The sequence below is a fragment of the Hypanus sabinus genome, assembly GCF_030144855.1.
Source record: "Hypanus sabinus isolate sHypSab1 chromosome X1 unlocalized genomic scaffold, sHypSab1.hap1 SUPER_X1_unloc_18, whole genome shotgun sequence".
Lineage (NCBI taxonomy): Eukaryota > Metazoa > Chordata > Chondrichthyes > Myliobatiformes > Dasyatidae > Hypanus > Hypanus sabinus.
Window position 1 is genome coordinate 102,538 of NW_026778966.1, and position 16,738 is coordinate 119,275.

General features: G+C 53.1%; 1 protein-coding gene across 2 annotated transcripts in view; it reads right to left on the reverse strand.

Moving 5' to 3' along the window:
* Window positions 1-1,658: 1,658 nt before the first annotated feature.
* Window positions 1,659-16,738, reverse strand: part of cdk5rap3 (CDK5 regulatory subunit associated protein 3) — an 87,867-nt gene continuing 72,787 nt past the window's right edge. Inside the window, exon 14 of one of the 2 annotated variants that reach the window (XM_059957790.1) lies at window positions 1,659-1,912. In XM_059957790.1, coding sequence (XP_059813773.1) covers window positions 1,847-1,912 — 66 coding nt within the window. In that variant the 3' untranslated portion in view covers window positions 1,659-1,846. The remainder of the gene's footprint in view (window positions 1,913-16,738) is intronic. The other variant, XM_059957791.1, reaches the window with a different exon arrangement.

The window sequence follows — 16,738 nt, forward strand, 5'->3', positions numbered from 1 at the left end:
TGCGAGTTATATGCAGTGTGCTGTGCGCGTGTCATCTAGTGTTCATATGTGAGTTACAGTGTGCTCTGCGCGAGTTATGTATTGTTTATATGTGAGTTATATATAGTGTGCTGTGCGTGAGAAATGTACTGTTTATATGCATGTTATATGTAGTGTTTATATGAGTTATATGTAGTGTGCTGTGCACGAGTTATGTAGTGTTTATATATGAGTTGTATGTTTTATTTGTGAGTTATAAGTAGTGTGCTGTGCGTGAGTTATGTGGTGTTTATATGTGAGATATATGTAGAGTGCTGTGCGCGAGTTATGTAGTGTTTATATGTTATATTTCGTGTGCTGTGTGCGAGTTATGTAGTGTTTATATGTGTGTTATATGTCGTGTGCTGTGCATGAGTTGTATGTAGTGTGTGTTATACGTAGTGTTTATATGTCAGCTAAATGTAGTGTGCTGTGCGCTGGTTATGTCGTGTTTACATGTGATTTATATGTAGTGTGCTGTGTGCGAGTTATGTAGTGTTTATATGCGAGTTATATTTAGTGTGTTGTGTGTTATATGTAGTGTTTATATCTGAGTTAGAGTGTGCTGTGCGCGAGTGGTATGTCGTGTGTTGTGTACTGTGGTCCGGAAGAACGTTGTTTCATTAGGCCGTATACATGCGTACAACTGAATGATGACAAAATTCAACTTGATGTCTTGATTTAAATGTGTCAAAGTAAAGATCATCTTTCACCTTTAAACTTTCTGTTGAGTGTGACGAGCGCAGCTAGGCTTTAAAAAATCTTTACACTTTGCATATCAAAACAAGGCTCTTAAATCCACCCTCCCCCCCCCCCCCCATTTCTACCGTCCGGTCAGAATGGATTCGCGACTTCATAGCCGTAAGATGCCAGAGCTGCCACTGGGGAAGGGTTAACAGTATGTCCCGGCAAGGAAACTGTGCAGCCAGTGACTCGGCCTCCACAGCTGCCCGTGGGAACAAATTCCACAGATCTACCGCCCTCTGACTAAAGTAATTTCTCCGCATCTCAGTTCTAAATGGACGTCTTTCAATCCTGAAGTCGTGCCCCCTTGTCCCGGGCTCCCTCCCCCCCATGGGAAATAAAGAGGGCATAGCTTCTCATTCAAAACAAACACACACACTCACACACAGATACACTCACACTATGCTGGAGGAAGTCAGCAGGCCAGGCAGCATCTATGGAAAAGAGTAAACAGTTGACATTTCGGGCCGAGACTGCAGTCCCAAAGGCAGTCCGCCCATCCTGCTGGCTAGATAGTCAGGTGGGTGGGTGGGGGGTGGGTCTGCAAGTGTGCGTGTGCATGTGTTGCTCGGATTTCCAGCGCCTGCAGACTGGCGCCCTGGAGACGAGATAAGCGATCCAAGGCGCACACGCCAACTCGCGGGTGGTCGGTTCACTTACTTCGAAGCACCCCCTCCGTCGCGAATGCTCTTGCAAGCAAGGAACTGAAACATACATTTACCAAACGGCGAATATCCATAAAGGTTAAGCTAATTCTGTAGAAGCAGCAGCATTTCTTGGGAGGAACGGTGACGGTGATGGGGAGCGGTGGGGGGGGGGGGCCCAGGCCGTCCCTCTTGTGTGCGAGGATAATAAAATGCGGCTCAGCCACAGCAGTGAGAGGGCTGTCGATTCAGTTGCTTTATTGTTGGTGGGGACAGGGCGACCACTCCAAGATGCCCTTTGTGTGTTAAGTGCCTGGTCTGACCTCTCTCTCACCACCACCACCCCCCCCCCCCCCCCGCATTCCTGCGCAGGCCGTCTCCTCCTCAGGCGGGCAGCAAATAAATAGTCATGCGAAGATTCGGCCGGCCGGGCGGACAGGTCAGACGAGGACGCCCATCAGGTTCACCCGCCGGTTCTCGTAGCGCTTGGAGATATCGGTCTCGATCTGAAAGCACAGACAACGGAGACAGGGACTTAGCAGCTTGCACTGACGCTGAGATAGGCTCTATCGGAGCCACACGCCGAACTGGAATATCACAGAACGACTGAAGCTTTCGGGCTGTCCTGAGATTCTGGGAGGAGTAGTCTACCATCACCATAGCAACCGTCAGGACGGAGGTACAGGAGCCTCAGGACCCACACCACCAGGTTCAGGAAAAGTTATTACCCACTCAACAGTCAGGAAGGAGGTACAGGAGCCTCAGAACCCACACCACCAGGTTCAGGAACAGTTATTTCCCCTCAACCATCAGGAAGGAGGTACAGGAGCCTCAGGACTCCCACCACCAGGTTCAGGGACAGTTATTACCCCTCAACCATCAGGAAGCAGGTACAGGAGCCTCAGGTTCCACACAACCAGGTTCAGGAACAGTTATCACCCCACAATCATCAGGAAGGAGGTACAGGAGCCCAAGGTCCAACACCAGCAGGTTCAGGAACAGATATTACCCCCTCAACCATCAGGAAGGAGGTACGGAAGCCTCAGGACCAACACCACCAGGTTCAGGGACAGTTATTACCCCTCAACCATCAGGAAGGAGGTACAGGAGCCTCAGGACCCACACCACCAGGTTCAGGAACAGTTATTACCCCCTCAACCATCAGGAAGGAGGTACAGGAGCCTCAGGACCCACACCACCAGGTTTAGGGACAGTTATTACCCCTCAACCATCAGGAAGGAGGTACAGGAGTCTCAGGACCCACATCACCAGGTTCAGGAACAGTTATCAACCCACAACGATCTGGGAGGAGGTACAGGAGCCTCAGGACCCACATCACCAGGTTCAGGAACAGTTATCACCCCAGAACGATCGGCGAGGAGGTACAGGAGCCTCAGGACCCACACTACCAGGTTCAGGAACAGTTATTACCCCTCAACCATCAGGAAGGAGGTACAGGAGCCTCAGGACCCACACCACCAGGTTCAGGAACAGTTATCACCCCACAATCATCAGGAAGGAGGTACAGGAGCCCAAGGTCCCACACCAGCAGGTTCAGGAACAGATATTACCCCCTCAACCATCAGGAAGGAGGTACAGGAGACTCAGGAACCACAACTCCAGGTTCAGGAACAGCTATTTCCCCTCAACCATCAGCAAGGAGGTACAGGAGCCTCAGGACCCACACCACTGGGTTCAGGGACAGTTATTACCCATCAACCATCAGGAAGCAGGTACAGGAGCCTCAGGACCCACACCTCCAGATTCAGGAACAGTTATTTCCCCTCAACCATCAGGAAGGAGGTACATGAGCCTCAGGACCCACACCACTGGGTTCAGGGACAGTTATTACCCCTCAACCATCAGATAGGAGGTACAGGAGCCTCAGGACCCACACCACCAGGTTCAGGGACAGTTATTACCCCTCAACCATCAGGAAGGAGGTACAGGAGCCTCAGGACCCACACCACCGGGTTCAGGGACAGTTATTACCCCTCAACCATCAGGAAGGAGGTATAGGAGCCTCAGGACTCACACCACCAGGTTCAGGGACAGTTATTACCCCTCAACCATCAGGAAGCAGGTACAGGAGCCTCAGGTTCCACACAACCAGGTTCAGGAACAGTTATCACCCCACAATCATCAGGAAGGAGGTACAGGAGCCCAAGGTCCCACACCACCTTGTTCAGGAACAGTTATTACCCCCTCAACCATCAGGAAGGAGGTCCAGGAGCCTCAGGACCCACACCACTGGTTTCAGGGACAGTTATTACCCCTCAACCATTAGGAGGGAGGTACGGAAGCCTCAGGACCCACACCACCAGGTTCAGGGACAGTTATTACACCTCAACCATCAAGAAGGAGGTACAGGAGCCTCAGGACCCACACCACCGGGTTCAGGGACAGTTATTACCCCTCAACCATCAGGAAGCAGATACAGGAGCCTCAGGACCCACACCACTGGGTTCAGGAACAGTTATTTCCCCTCAACCATCAGGAAGGAGGTACAGGAGCCTCAGGACTCACACCACCAGGTTCAGGGACAGTTATTACCCCTCAACCATCAGGAAGGCAGTACAGGAGCCTCAGGACCCACACCACCAGGTTCAGGGACAGTTATTACCCCTCAACCATCAGGAAGGAGGTACCGGAGCCTCAGGACCCACACCACTGGTTTCAGGGACAGTTATTACCCCTCAACCATCAGGAAGGCGGTATAGGAACCTCAGGACCCACACCACCTGGTTCAGGGACAGTTATTACCCCTCAACCATCAGGAAGGAGGTACAGGAGACTCAGGGACCACACCACCAGGTTCTGGGACAGTTATTACCCCTCAACCAGCAGGAAAGAGGTACAGGAACCTCAGGTCCCACACCACCAGGTTCAGGAACAATTATTACCCCTCAACCATCAGCAAGGAGGTACAGGAGCCTCAGGACCCACACCACCAGGTTCAGGGACAGTTATTACCCCTCAACCATTAGGAGGGAGGTACGGAAGCCTCAGGACCCACACCACCGGGTTCAGGGACAGTTATTACCCCTCAACCATCAGGAAGGAGATACAGGAGCCTCAGGACCCACACCACTGGGTTCAGGAACAGTTATTTCCCCTCAACCATCAGGAAGGAGGTACAGGAGCCTCAGGACTCACACCACCAGGTTCAGGGACAGTTATTACCCCCCAACCATCAGGAAGCAGGTACAGGAGCCTCAGGTTCCACACAACAAGGTTCAGGAACAGTTATCACCCCACAATCATCAGGAAGGAGGTACAGGAGCCCAAGGTCCCACACAACCTTGTTCAGGAACAGTTATTACCCCCTCAACCATCAGGAAGGAGGTCCAGGAGCCTCAGGACCCACACCACTGGTTTCAGGGACAGCAATTACCCCTCAACCATCAGGAAGAAGGTAAAGGAGCCTCAGGACCCACACCACTGGGTTCAGGGACAGTTATTACCCATCAACCATCAGGAAGCAGGTACAGGAGCCTCAGGACCCACACCTCCAGATTCAGGAACAGTTATTTCCCCTCAACCATCAGGAAGGAGGTACAGGAGCCTCAGGACCCACACCACTGGGTTCAGGGACAGTTATTACCCCTCAACCATCAGGAAGGAGGTACAGGAGCCTCAGGACCCACACCTCCAGGTTCAGGAACAGTTATTACCCCTCAGCCATCAGGAAGGAGGTACAGGAGCCTCAGGACCCACACCACCAGGTTCAGGTACAGTTATTACCCCTCAACCATTAGGAAGGAGGTACGGAAGCCTCAGGACCCACACCACCAGGTTCAGGGACAGTTATTACCCCTCAACCATCAGGAAGCAGGTACAGGAGCCTCAGGACCCACACCACCAGGTTCAGGAACAGTTATTACCCCCTCAACCATCAGGAAGGAGGTACAGGAGCCTCAGGACCCACACCACCAGGTTCAGGGACAGTTATTACCCCTCAACCATCAGGAAGCAGGTACAGGAGCCTCAGGACCCACACCTCCAGATTCAGGAACAGTTATTTCCCCTCAACCATCAGGAAGGAGGTACAGGAGCCACAGGGCCCACACCACAAGGTTCAGGGACAGTTATTACCCCTCAACCATCAGGAAGGAGGTACAGGAACCTCAGGTCCCACACCAGCAGGTTCAGGGACAGTTATTACCTCTCAACCATCAGGAAGGAGGTACAGGAGCCTCAGGGCCCACACCACCAGGTTCAGGGACAGTTATTACCCCTCAACCATTAGGAGGGAGGTACGGAAGCCTCAGGACCCACACCACCGGGTTCAGGGACAGTTATTACCCCTCAACCATCAGGAAGGAGATACAGGAGCCTCAGGACCCACACCACTGGGTTCAGGAACAGTTATTTCCCCTCAACCATCAGGAAGGAGGTACAGGAGCCTCAGGACTCACACCAGCAGGTTCAGGGACAGTTATTACCCCTCAACCATCAGGAAGGAGGTACAGGAGCCTCAGGGCCCACACCACCAGGTTCAGGGACAGTTATTACCCCTCAACCATCAGCAAGGAGGTACAGGAGCCTCAGGACCCACACCACCAGGTTCAGGGACAGTTATTACCCCTCAACCATTAGGAGGGAGGTACGGAAGCCTCAGGACCCACACCACCGGGTTCAGGGACAGTTATTACCCCTCAACCATCAGGAAGGAGATACAGGAGCCTCAGGACCCACACCACTGGGTTCAGGAACAGTTATTTCCCCTCAACCATCAGGAAGGAGGTACAGGAGCCTCAGGACTCACACCACCAGGTTCAGGGACAGTTATTACCCCCCAACCATCAGGAAGCAGGTACAGGAGCCTCAGGTTCCACACAACAAGGTTCAGGAACAGTTATCACCCCACAATCATCAGGAAGGAGGTACAGGAGCCCAAGGTCCCACACCACCTTGTTCAGGAACAGTTATTACCCCCTCAACCATCAGGAAGGAGGTCCAGGAGCCTCAGGACCCACACCACTGGTTTCAGGGACAGCAATTACCCCTCAACCATCAGGAAGAAGGTAAAGGAGTCTCAGGACCCACACCACCAGGTTCAGGGACAGTTATTACCCCTCAACCATCAGGAAGGAGGTACAGGAGCCTCAGGACCCACACCTCCAGGTTCAGGAACAGTTATTACCCCTCAGCCATCAGGAAGGAGGTACAGGAGCCTCAGGACCCACACCACCAGGTTCAGGTACAGTTATTACCCCTCAACCATTAGGAAGGAGGTACGGAAGCCTCAGGACCCACACCACCAGGTTCAGGGACAGTTATTACCCCTCAACCATCAGGAAGCAGGTACAGGAGCCTCAGGACCCACACCACCAGGTTCAGGAACAGTTATTACCCCCTCAACCATCAGGAAGGAGGTACAGGAGCCTCAGGACCCACACCACCAGGTTCAGGGACAGTTATTACCCCTCAACCATCAGGAAGCAGGTACAGGAGCCTCAGGACCCACACCTCCAGATTCAGGAACAGTTATTTCCCCTCAACCATCAGGAAGGAGGTACAGGAGCCTCAGGACCCACACCACTGGGTTCAGGGACAGTTATTACCCCTCAACCATCAGGAAGGAGGTACAGGAGCCTCAGGACCCACACCACTGGGTTCAGGGACAGTTATTACCCCTCAACCATCAGATAGGAGGTACAGGAGCCTCAGGACCCACACCACTGGGTTCAGGGACAGTTATTACCCCTCAACCATCAGGAAGGAGGTACAGGAACCTCAGGTCCCACACCAGCAGGTTCAGGGACAGTTATTACCCCTCAACCATCAGGAAGAAGGTACAGGAGCCTCAGGGCCCACACCACCAGGTTCAGGGACAGTTATTACCCCTCAACCATTAGGAGGGAGGTACGGAAGCCTCAGGACCCACACCACCGGGTTCAGGGACAGTTATTACCCCTCAACCATCAGGAAGGAGATACAGGAGCCTCAGGACCCACACCACTGGGTTCAGGAACAGTTATTTCCCCTCAACCATCAGGAAGGAGGTACAGGAGCCTCAGGACTCACACCACCAGGTTCAGGGACAGTTATTACCCCTCAACCATCAGGAAGCAGGTACAGGAGCCTCAGGTTCCACACAACCAGGTTCAGGAACAGTTATCACCCCACAATCATCAGGAAGGTGGTACAGGAGCCCAAGGTCCCACACCACCTTGTTCAGGAACAGTTATTACCCCCTCAACCATCAGGAAGGAGGTCCAGGAGCCTCAGGACCCACACCTCCAGGTTCAGGAACAGTTATTTCCCCTCAACCATCAGGAAGGAGGTAAAGGAGCCTCAGGACCAACCCCACTGGTTTCAGGGACAGTTATTACCCCTCAACCATCAGGAAGGCGGTACAGGAACCTCAGGACCCACACCACCAGGTTCAGGGACAGTTATTACCCCTCAACCATCAGGAAGGAGGTACAGGAGACTCAGGGCCCACACCACCAGGTTCAGGGACAGTTATTACCCCTCAACCAGCAGGAAAGAGGTACAGGAACCTCAGGTCCCACACCACCAGGTTCAGGGACAGTTATTACCCCTCAACCATCACGAAGGAGGTACAGGAACCTCAGGTCCCACACCAGCAGGTTCAGGGACAGTTATTGCCCCTCAACCATCAGGAAGGAGGTACAGGAGTCTCAGGACGCACAGCACCGGGTTCAGGGACTGTTATAACCCCTCAACCATCAGCAAGGAGGAACAGGAGCCTCAGGACCCACACCACTAGGTTCAGGGACAGTTATTACCCCCCAACCATCAGGAAGGAGGTACAGGAGCCTCAGGACGCACATCACCTGGTTCAGGAACAGTTATTACCCCTCAACCATCTGGGAGGAGGTACAGGAGCCTCAGGATCCACACCACCAGGTTCAGGGACAGTTATTACCCCTCAGCCATCAGGAAGGAGGTACAGGAGCCTCAGGACCCACACCACCAGGTTCAGGTACAGTTATTACCCCTCAACCATTAGGAAGGAGGTACGGAAGCCTCAGGACCCACACCACCAGGTTCAGGGACAGTTATTACCCCTCAACCATCAGGAAGCAGGTACAGGAGCCTCAGGACCCACACCACCAGGTTCAGGAACAGTTATTACCCCCTCAACCATCAGGAAGGAGGTACAGGAGCCTCAGGACCCACACCACCAGGTTCAGGGACAGTTATTACCCCTCAACCATCAGGAAGCAGGTACAGGAGCCTCAGGACCCTAACCTCCAGATTCAGGAACAGTTATTTCCCCTCAACCATCAGGAAGGAGGTACCGGAGCCTCAGAGCCCACACCACAAGGTTCAGGGACAGTTATTACCCCCTCAACCATTAGGAAGGAGGTACAGGAGCCTCAGGACCCACACCACCAGGTTCAGGGACAGTTATTACCCCTCAACCATCAGGAAGCAGGTACAGGAGCCTCAGGACCCACACCTCCAGATTCAGGAACAGTTATTTCCCCTCAACATCAGGAAGGAGGTACAGGAGCCTCATGACCCACACCACTGGGTTCAGGGACAGTTATTACCCCTCAACAATCAGGAAGGAGGTACAGGAGCCTCAGGACCCACACCACTGGGTTCAGGGACAGTTATTACCCCTCAACCATCAGATAGGAGGTACAGGAGCCTCAGGACCCACACCACCAGGTTCAGGGACAGTTATTACCCCTCAACCATCAGGAAGGAGGTACAGGAGCCACAGGGCCCACACCACCAGGTTCAGGGACAGTTATTACCCCTCAACCATCAGGAAGGAGGTACAGGAACCTCAGGTCCCACACCAGCAGGTTCAGGGACAGTTATTACCCCTCAACCATCAGGAAGGAGGTACAGGAGCCTCAGGGCCCACACCACCAGGTTCAGGGACAGTTATTACCCCTCAACCATTAGGAGGGAGTTACGGAAGCCTCAGGACCCACACCACCGGGTTCAGGGACAGTTATTACCCCTCAACCATCAGGAAGGAGGTACAGGAGCCTCAGGACTCACACCACCAGGTTCAGGGACAGTTATTACCCCTCAACCATCAGGAAGCAGGTACAGGAGCCTCAGGTTCCACACAACCAGGTTCAGGAACAGTTATCACCCCACAATCCTCAGGAAGGAGGTACAGGAGCCCAAGGTCCCACACCACCTTGTTCAGGAACAGTTATTACCCCCTCAACCATCAGGAAGGAGGTCCAGGAGCCTCAGGACCCACACCACTGGTTTCAGGGACAGCTATTACCCCTCAACCATCAGGAAGAAGGTAAAGGAGTCTCAGGACCCACACCACCAGGTTCAGGGACAGTTATTACCCCTCAACCATCAGGAAGCAGGTACAGGAGCCTCAGGTTCCACACAACCAGGTTCAGGAACAGTTATCACCCCACAATCATCAGGAAGGTGGTACAGGAGCCCAAGGTCCCACACCACCTTGTTCAGGAACAGTTATTACCCCCTCAACCATCAGGAAGGAGGTCCAGGAGCCTCAGGACCCACACCTCCAGGTTCAGGAACAGTTATTTCCCCTCAACCATCAGGAAGGAGGTAAAGGAGCCTCAGGACCAACCCCACTGGTTTCAGGGACAGTTATTACCCCTCAACCATCAGGAAGGCGGTACAGGAACCTCAGGACCCACACCACCAGGTTCAGGGACAGTTATTACCCCTCAACCATCAGGAAGGAGGTACAGGAGACTCAGGGCCCACACCACCAGGTTCAGGGACAGTTATTACCCCTCAACCAGCAGGAAAGAGGTACAGGAACCTCAGGTCCCACACCACCAGGTTCAGGGACAGTTATTACCCCTCAACCATCACGAAGGAGGTACAGGAACCTCAGGTCCCACACCAGCAGGTTCAGGGACAGTTATTGCCCCTCAACCATCAGGAAGGAGGTACAGGAGTCTCAGGACGCACAGCACCGGGTTCAGGGACTGTTATAACCCCTCAACCATCAGCAAGGAGGAACAGGAGCCTCAGGACCCACACCACTAGGTTCAGGGACAGTTATTACCCCCCAACCATCAGGAAGGAGGTACAGGAGCCTCAGGACGCACATCACCTGGTTCAGGAACAGTTATTACCCCTCAACCATTAGGAAGGAGGTACGGAAGCCTCAGGACCCACACCACCAGGTTCAGGGACAGTTATTACCCCTCAACCATCAGGAAGCAGGTACAGGAGCCTCAGGACCCACACCACCAGGTTCAGGAACAGTTATTACCCCCTCAACCATCAGGAAGGAGGTACAGGAGCCTCAGGACCCACACCACCAGGTTCAGGGACAGTTATTACCCCTCAACCATCAGGAAGCAGGTACAGGAGCCTCAGGACCCTAACCTCCAGATTCAGGAACAGTTATTTCCCCTCAACCATCAGGAAGGAGGTACCGGAGCCTCAGAGCCCACACCACAAGGTTCAGGGACAGTTATTACCCCCTCAACCATTAGGAAGGAGGTACAGGAGCCTCAGGACCCACACCACCAGGTTCAGGGACAGTTATTACCCCTCAACCATCAGGAAGCAGGTACAGGAGCCTCAGGACCCACACCTCCAGATTCAGGAACAGTTATTTCCCCTCAACATCAGGAAGGAGGTACAGGAGCCTCATGACCCACACCACTGGGTTCAGGGACAGTTATTACCCCTTAACAATCAGGAAGGAGGTACAGGAGCCTCAGGACCCACACCACTGGGTTCAGGGACAGTTATTACCCCTCAACCATCAGATAGGAGGTACAGGAGCCTCAGGACCCACACCACCAGGTTCAGGGACAGTTATTACCCCTCAACCATCAGGAAGGAGGTACAGGAGCCACAGGGCCCACACCACCAGGTTCAGGGACAGTTATTACCCCTCAACCATCAGGAAGGAGGTACAGGAACCTCAGGTCCCACACCAGCAGGTTCAGGGACAGTTATTACCCCTCAACCATCAGGAAGGAGGTACAGGAGCCTCAGGGCCCACACCACCAGGTTCAGGGACAGTTATTACCCCTCAACCATTAGGAGGGAGTTACGGAAGCCTCAGGACCCACACCACCGGGTTCAGGGACAGTTATTACCCCTCAACCATCAGGAAGGAGGTACAGGAGCCTCAGGACTCACACCACCAGGTTCAGGGACAGTTATTACCCCTCAACCATCAGGAAGCAGGTACAGGAGCCTCAGGTTCCACACAACCAGGTTCAGGAACAGTTATCACCCCACAATCCTCAGGAAGGAGGTACAGGAGCCCAAGGTCCCACACCACCTTGTTCAGGAACAGTTATTACCCCCTCAACCATCAGGAAGGAGGTCCAGGAGCCTCAGGACCCACACCACTGGTTTCAGGGACAGCTATTACCCCTCAACCATCAGGAAGAAGGTAAAGGAGTCTCAGGACCCACACCACCAGGTTCAGGGACAGTTATTACCCCTCAACCATCAGGAAGGAGGTACAGGAACCTCAGGACCCACACCCCCAGGTTCAGGAACAGTTATTTCCCCTCAACCATCAGGAAGGAGGTAAAGGAGCCTCAGGACCAACCCCACTGGTTTCAGGGACAGTTATTACCCCTCAACCATCAGGAAGGCGGTACAGGAACCTCAGGACCCACACCACCAGGTTCAGGGACACTTATTACCCCTCAACCATCAGGAAGGAGGTACAGGAGCCTCAGGACCCACACCACTGGGTTCAGGGACAGTTATTACCCCTCAACCATCAGATAGGAGGTACAGGAGCCTCAGGACCCACACCACTGGGTTCAGGGACAGTTATTACCCCTCAACCATCAGGAAGGAGGTACAGGAGCCACAGGGCCCACACCACCAGGTTCAGGGACAGTTATTACCCCTCAACCATCAGGAAGGAGGTACAGGAACCTCAGGTCCCACACCAGCAGGTTCAGGGACAGTTATTACCCCTCAACCATCAGGAAGGAGGTACAGGAGCCTCAGGGCCCACACCACCAGGTTCAGGGACAGTTATTTCCCCTCAACCATCAGGAAGGAGGTACAGGAGCCTCAGGACTCACACCACCAGGTTCAGGGACAGTTATTACCCCCCAACCATCAGGAAGCAGGTACAGGAGCCTCAGGTTCCACACAACAAGGTTCAGGAACAGTTATCACCCCACAATCATCAGGAAGGAGGTACAGGAGCCCAAGGTCCCACACCACCTTGTTCAGGAACAGTTATTACCCCCTCAACCATCAGGAAGGAGTCCAGGAGCCTCAGGACCCACACCACTGGTTTCAGGGACAGCAATTACCCCTCAACCATCAGGAAGAAGGTACAGGAGCCTCAGGACCCACACCACTAGGTTCAGGGACAGTTATTACCCCCCAACCATCAGGAAGGAGGTACAGGAGCCTCAGGACGCACATCACCTGGTTCAGGAACAGTTATTACCCCTCAACCATCTGGGAGGAGGTACAGGAGCCTCAGGATCCACACCACCAGGTTCAGGGACAGTTATTACCCCTCAGCCATCAGGAAGGAGGTACAGGAGCCTCAGGACCCACACCACCAGGTTCAGGTACAGTTATTACCCCTCAACCATTAGGAAGGAGGTACGGAAGCCTCAGGACCCACACCACCAGGTTCAGGGACAGTTATTACCCCTCAACCATCAGGAAGCGGGTACAGGAGCCTCAGGACCCACACCACCAGGTTCAGGAACAGTTATTACCCCCTCAACCATCAGGAAGGAGGTACAGGAGCCTCAGGACCCACACCACCAGGTTCAGGGACAGTTATTACCCCTCAACCATCAGGAAGCATGTACAGGAGCCTCAGGACCCTAACCTCCAGATTCAGGAACAGTTATTTCCCCTCAACCATCAGGAAGGAGGTACCGGAGCCTCAGAGCCCACACCACAAGGTTCAGGGACAGTTATTACCCCTCAACCATGAGGAAGGAGGTACAGGAACCTCAGGTCCCACACCACCAGGTTCAGGGACAGTTATTACCCCTCAACCATCAGGAAGAAGGTAAAGGAGTCTCAGGACCCACACCACCACGTTCAGGGACAGTTATTACCCCTCAACCATCAGGAAGGAGGTAAAGGAGCCTCAGGACCCACACCACTGGTTTCAGGGACAGTTATTACCACTCAACCATCAGGAATGCGGTACAGGAATCTCAGGACCCACACCACCAGGTTCAGGGACAGTTATTACCCCTCAACCATCACGAAGGAGGTACAGGAACCTCAGGTCCCACACCAGCAGGTTCAGGGACAGTTATTACCCCCCAACCATCAGAAAGGAGGTAGAGGAGTCTCAGGACCCACAGCACTGGGTTCAGGGACAGTTATAACCCCTCAACCATCAGCAAGGAGGTACAGGAGCCTCAGGACCCACACCACTGGGTTCAGGGACAGTTATTACCCCTCAACCATCAGGAAGGAGGTACAGGAGCCTCAGGACCCACACCACCAGGTTCAGGAACAGTTATTACCCCTCAGCCATCAGGAAGGAGGTACAGGAGTCTCAGGACCCACACCAGCAGGTTCAGGGACAGTTATTACCACTGAACCATCAGGAAGTATGTACAGGAACCTCCGGACCCACACCACCAGGTTCAGGGACAGTTATTACCCCTCAGCCATCAGAAAGGAGGTACAGGAGCATCAGGACACACACCACTGGGTTCAGGGACTGTTATTACCCCTCAACCATCAGGAAGGAGGTACAGGAGCCTCAGGACCCACACCACCAGGTTCAGGGACAGTTATTACCCCTCAACCATCAGTAAGGAGATACAGGAGCCTCAGGACCCACACCACTGGGTTCAGGAACAGTTATTTCCCCTCAACCATCAGGAAGGAGGTACAGGAGCCTCAGGACTCACACCACCAGGTTCAGGGACAGTTATTACCCCTCAACCATCAGGAAGCAGCTACAGGAGCCTCAGGTTCCACACAACCAGGTTCAGGAACAGTTATCACCCCACAATCATCAGGAAGGAGGTACAGGAGCCCAAGGTCCCACACCACCTTGTTCAGGAACAGTTATTACCCCCTCAACCATCAGGAAGGAGGTCCAGGAGCCTCAGGACCCACACCACCAGTTTCAGGGACAGTTATTACCCCTCAACCATGAGGAAGGAGGTACAGGAACCTCAGGTCCCACACCACCAGGTTCAGGGACAGTTATTACCCCTCAACCATCAGGAAGAAGGTAAAGGAGTCTCAGGACCCACACGACCAGGGTGAGGGACAGTTATTACCCCTCAACCATCAGGAAGGAGGTATAGGAGCCTCAGGACCCACACCTCCAGGTTTAGAAACAGTTATTTCCCCTCAACCATCAGGAAGGAGGTAAAGGAGCCTCAGGACCCACACCACTGGTTTCAGGGACAGTTATTACCCCTCAACCATCAGGAAGGCGGTACAGGAACCTCAGGACCCACACCACCAGGTTCAGGGACAGTTATTACCCCTCAACCATCAGGAAGGAGGTAAAGGAGACTCAGGGCCCACACCACCAGGTTCAGGGACAGTTATTACCCCTCAACCAGCAGGAAAGAGGTACAGGAACCTCAGGTCCCACACCACCAGGTTCAGGGACAGTTATTACCCCTCAACCATCACGAAGGAGGTACAGGAACCTCAGGTCCCACACCAGCAGGTTCAGGGACAGTTATTACCCCTCAACCATCAGGAAGGAGGTACAGGAGCCTTAGGGCCCACACCACCAGGTTCAGGGACAGTTATTACCCCCCAACCATCAGAAAGGAGGTACAGGAGTCTCAGGACCCACAGCACTGGGTTCAGGGACAGTTATAACCCCTCAACCATCAGCAAGGAGGTACAGGAGCCTCAGGACCCACACCACTGGGTTCAGGGACAGTTATTACCCCCCAACCATCAGAAAGGAGGTACAGGAGCCTCAGGACGCACATCACCAGGTTCAGGAACAGTTATTACCCCTCAACCATCTGGGAGGAGGTACAGGAGCCTCAGGACCCACACCACCAGGTTCAGGGACAGTTATGACCCCTCAACCATCAGGAAGCAGGTACAGGAGCCTCAGGTTCCACACCAGCAGGTTCAGTAACAGTTTTTACGCCTTAGCCATCAGGAAGGAGGGACAGGAGCCTCAGGACCCACACCACTGGGTTCAGGGACAGTTATTACCCCTCAACCATCAGGAAGGAGGTACAGGAGCCTCAGGACCCACACCACCAGGTTCAGGAACAGTTATTATCCCTCAGCCATCAGGAAGGAGGTACAGGAGCCTCAGGACCCACACCACCAGGTTCAGGAACAGTTATTACCCCTCAGCCATCAGGAAGGAGGTACAGGAGTCTCAGGTCCCACACCACCAGGTTCAGGGACAGTTATTACCCCTCAACCATCAGGAAGGTGGTACAGGAGCCTCAGGTCCCACACCACCTGGTTCAGGGACAGTTATTACCCCTTTTGCACGCTGGCTGTTGTCCGTCTCTGTCACGTCCGGCTTTTCATCGACTCCCGTGTGTTTCTTTGCGTTTACTGTGAAAGCCCGGAGGAGACTGCACGTCATCTGAAAATAAACTTACCGACTCGCTTCCTTAACCACCCAGCCGACTGCCTTTTCCAAAAGCTCCCTTCTGCAAAGTTCTACCGGTGGGGGGGTGCCATTACAACACAAAGACCTCGCATGAACTTGAGAGTTTCTTCCCCTCCCCCCAACTGTTCTCGTCAGTCCTCCCCACCCTCCCTCTATTATCCGTGTTGCTGCACCGTAAATTTTAAACCAGTGGTTTGTGACCCATTTCATGCCATGGATCCTTTTGAAGTCTGTCGAGCTCCTCTCAGAATAATATGTTTAAATAAATATGTGTATATATAAATATATATATATATACACACAGGCATATACATATACATGTATACATAGATTTTACACACACAGAATACCTCGGATTACAGAAGAAAGCTGTTTTATTGACATGCAGTTGTCAAAATATTTTTAAAAATAAGCATATTTGTGATGTAGTGATGTACGTGTTTCTTAATTAACACATTAAATAACAAGACCATATACAGGAGTCCGTCCCGTCCCCCTTTACAAAGGCAGAGCGTTCCTATGAAACCTTTCTTAACCCGAAGTGACGTGAAGCGAAGAACCATTGATTTATACGGGAGACATTTTCGTAAAGGGGGAAATCCTCTTTGTAATGCAAAGAGTTAGCGGTGATGTTCAGTGAAATCGAAGCGGCGTGAAGCGAGCGTTCGTAAAGCGGGGGGGGGGGGGGGGGTGCGCCTGTACTTCAGGCATAGGCGAGTTAAACTTAAATTATATTTTCCAAAGACATATCAGTGTGGAAGTTGTTGCTGCTCAACTCGAATAAGAGCAGTCAACTCTGAGG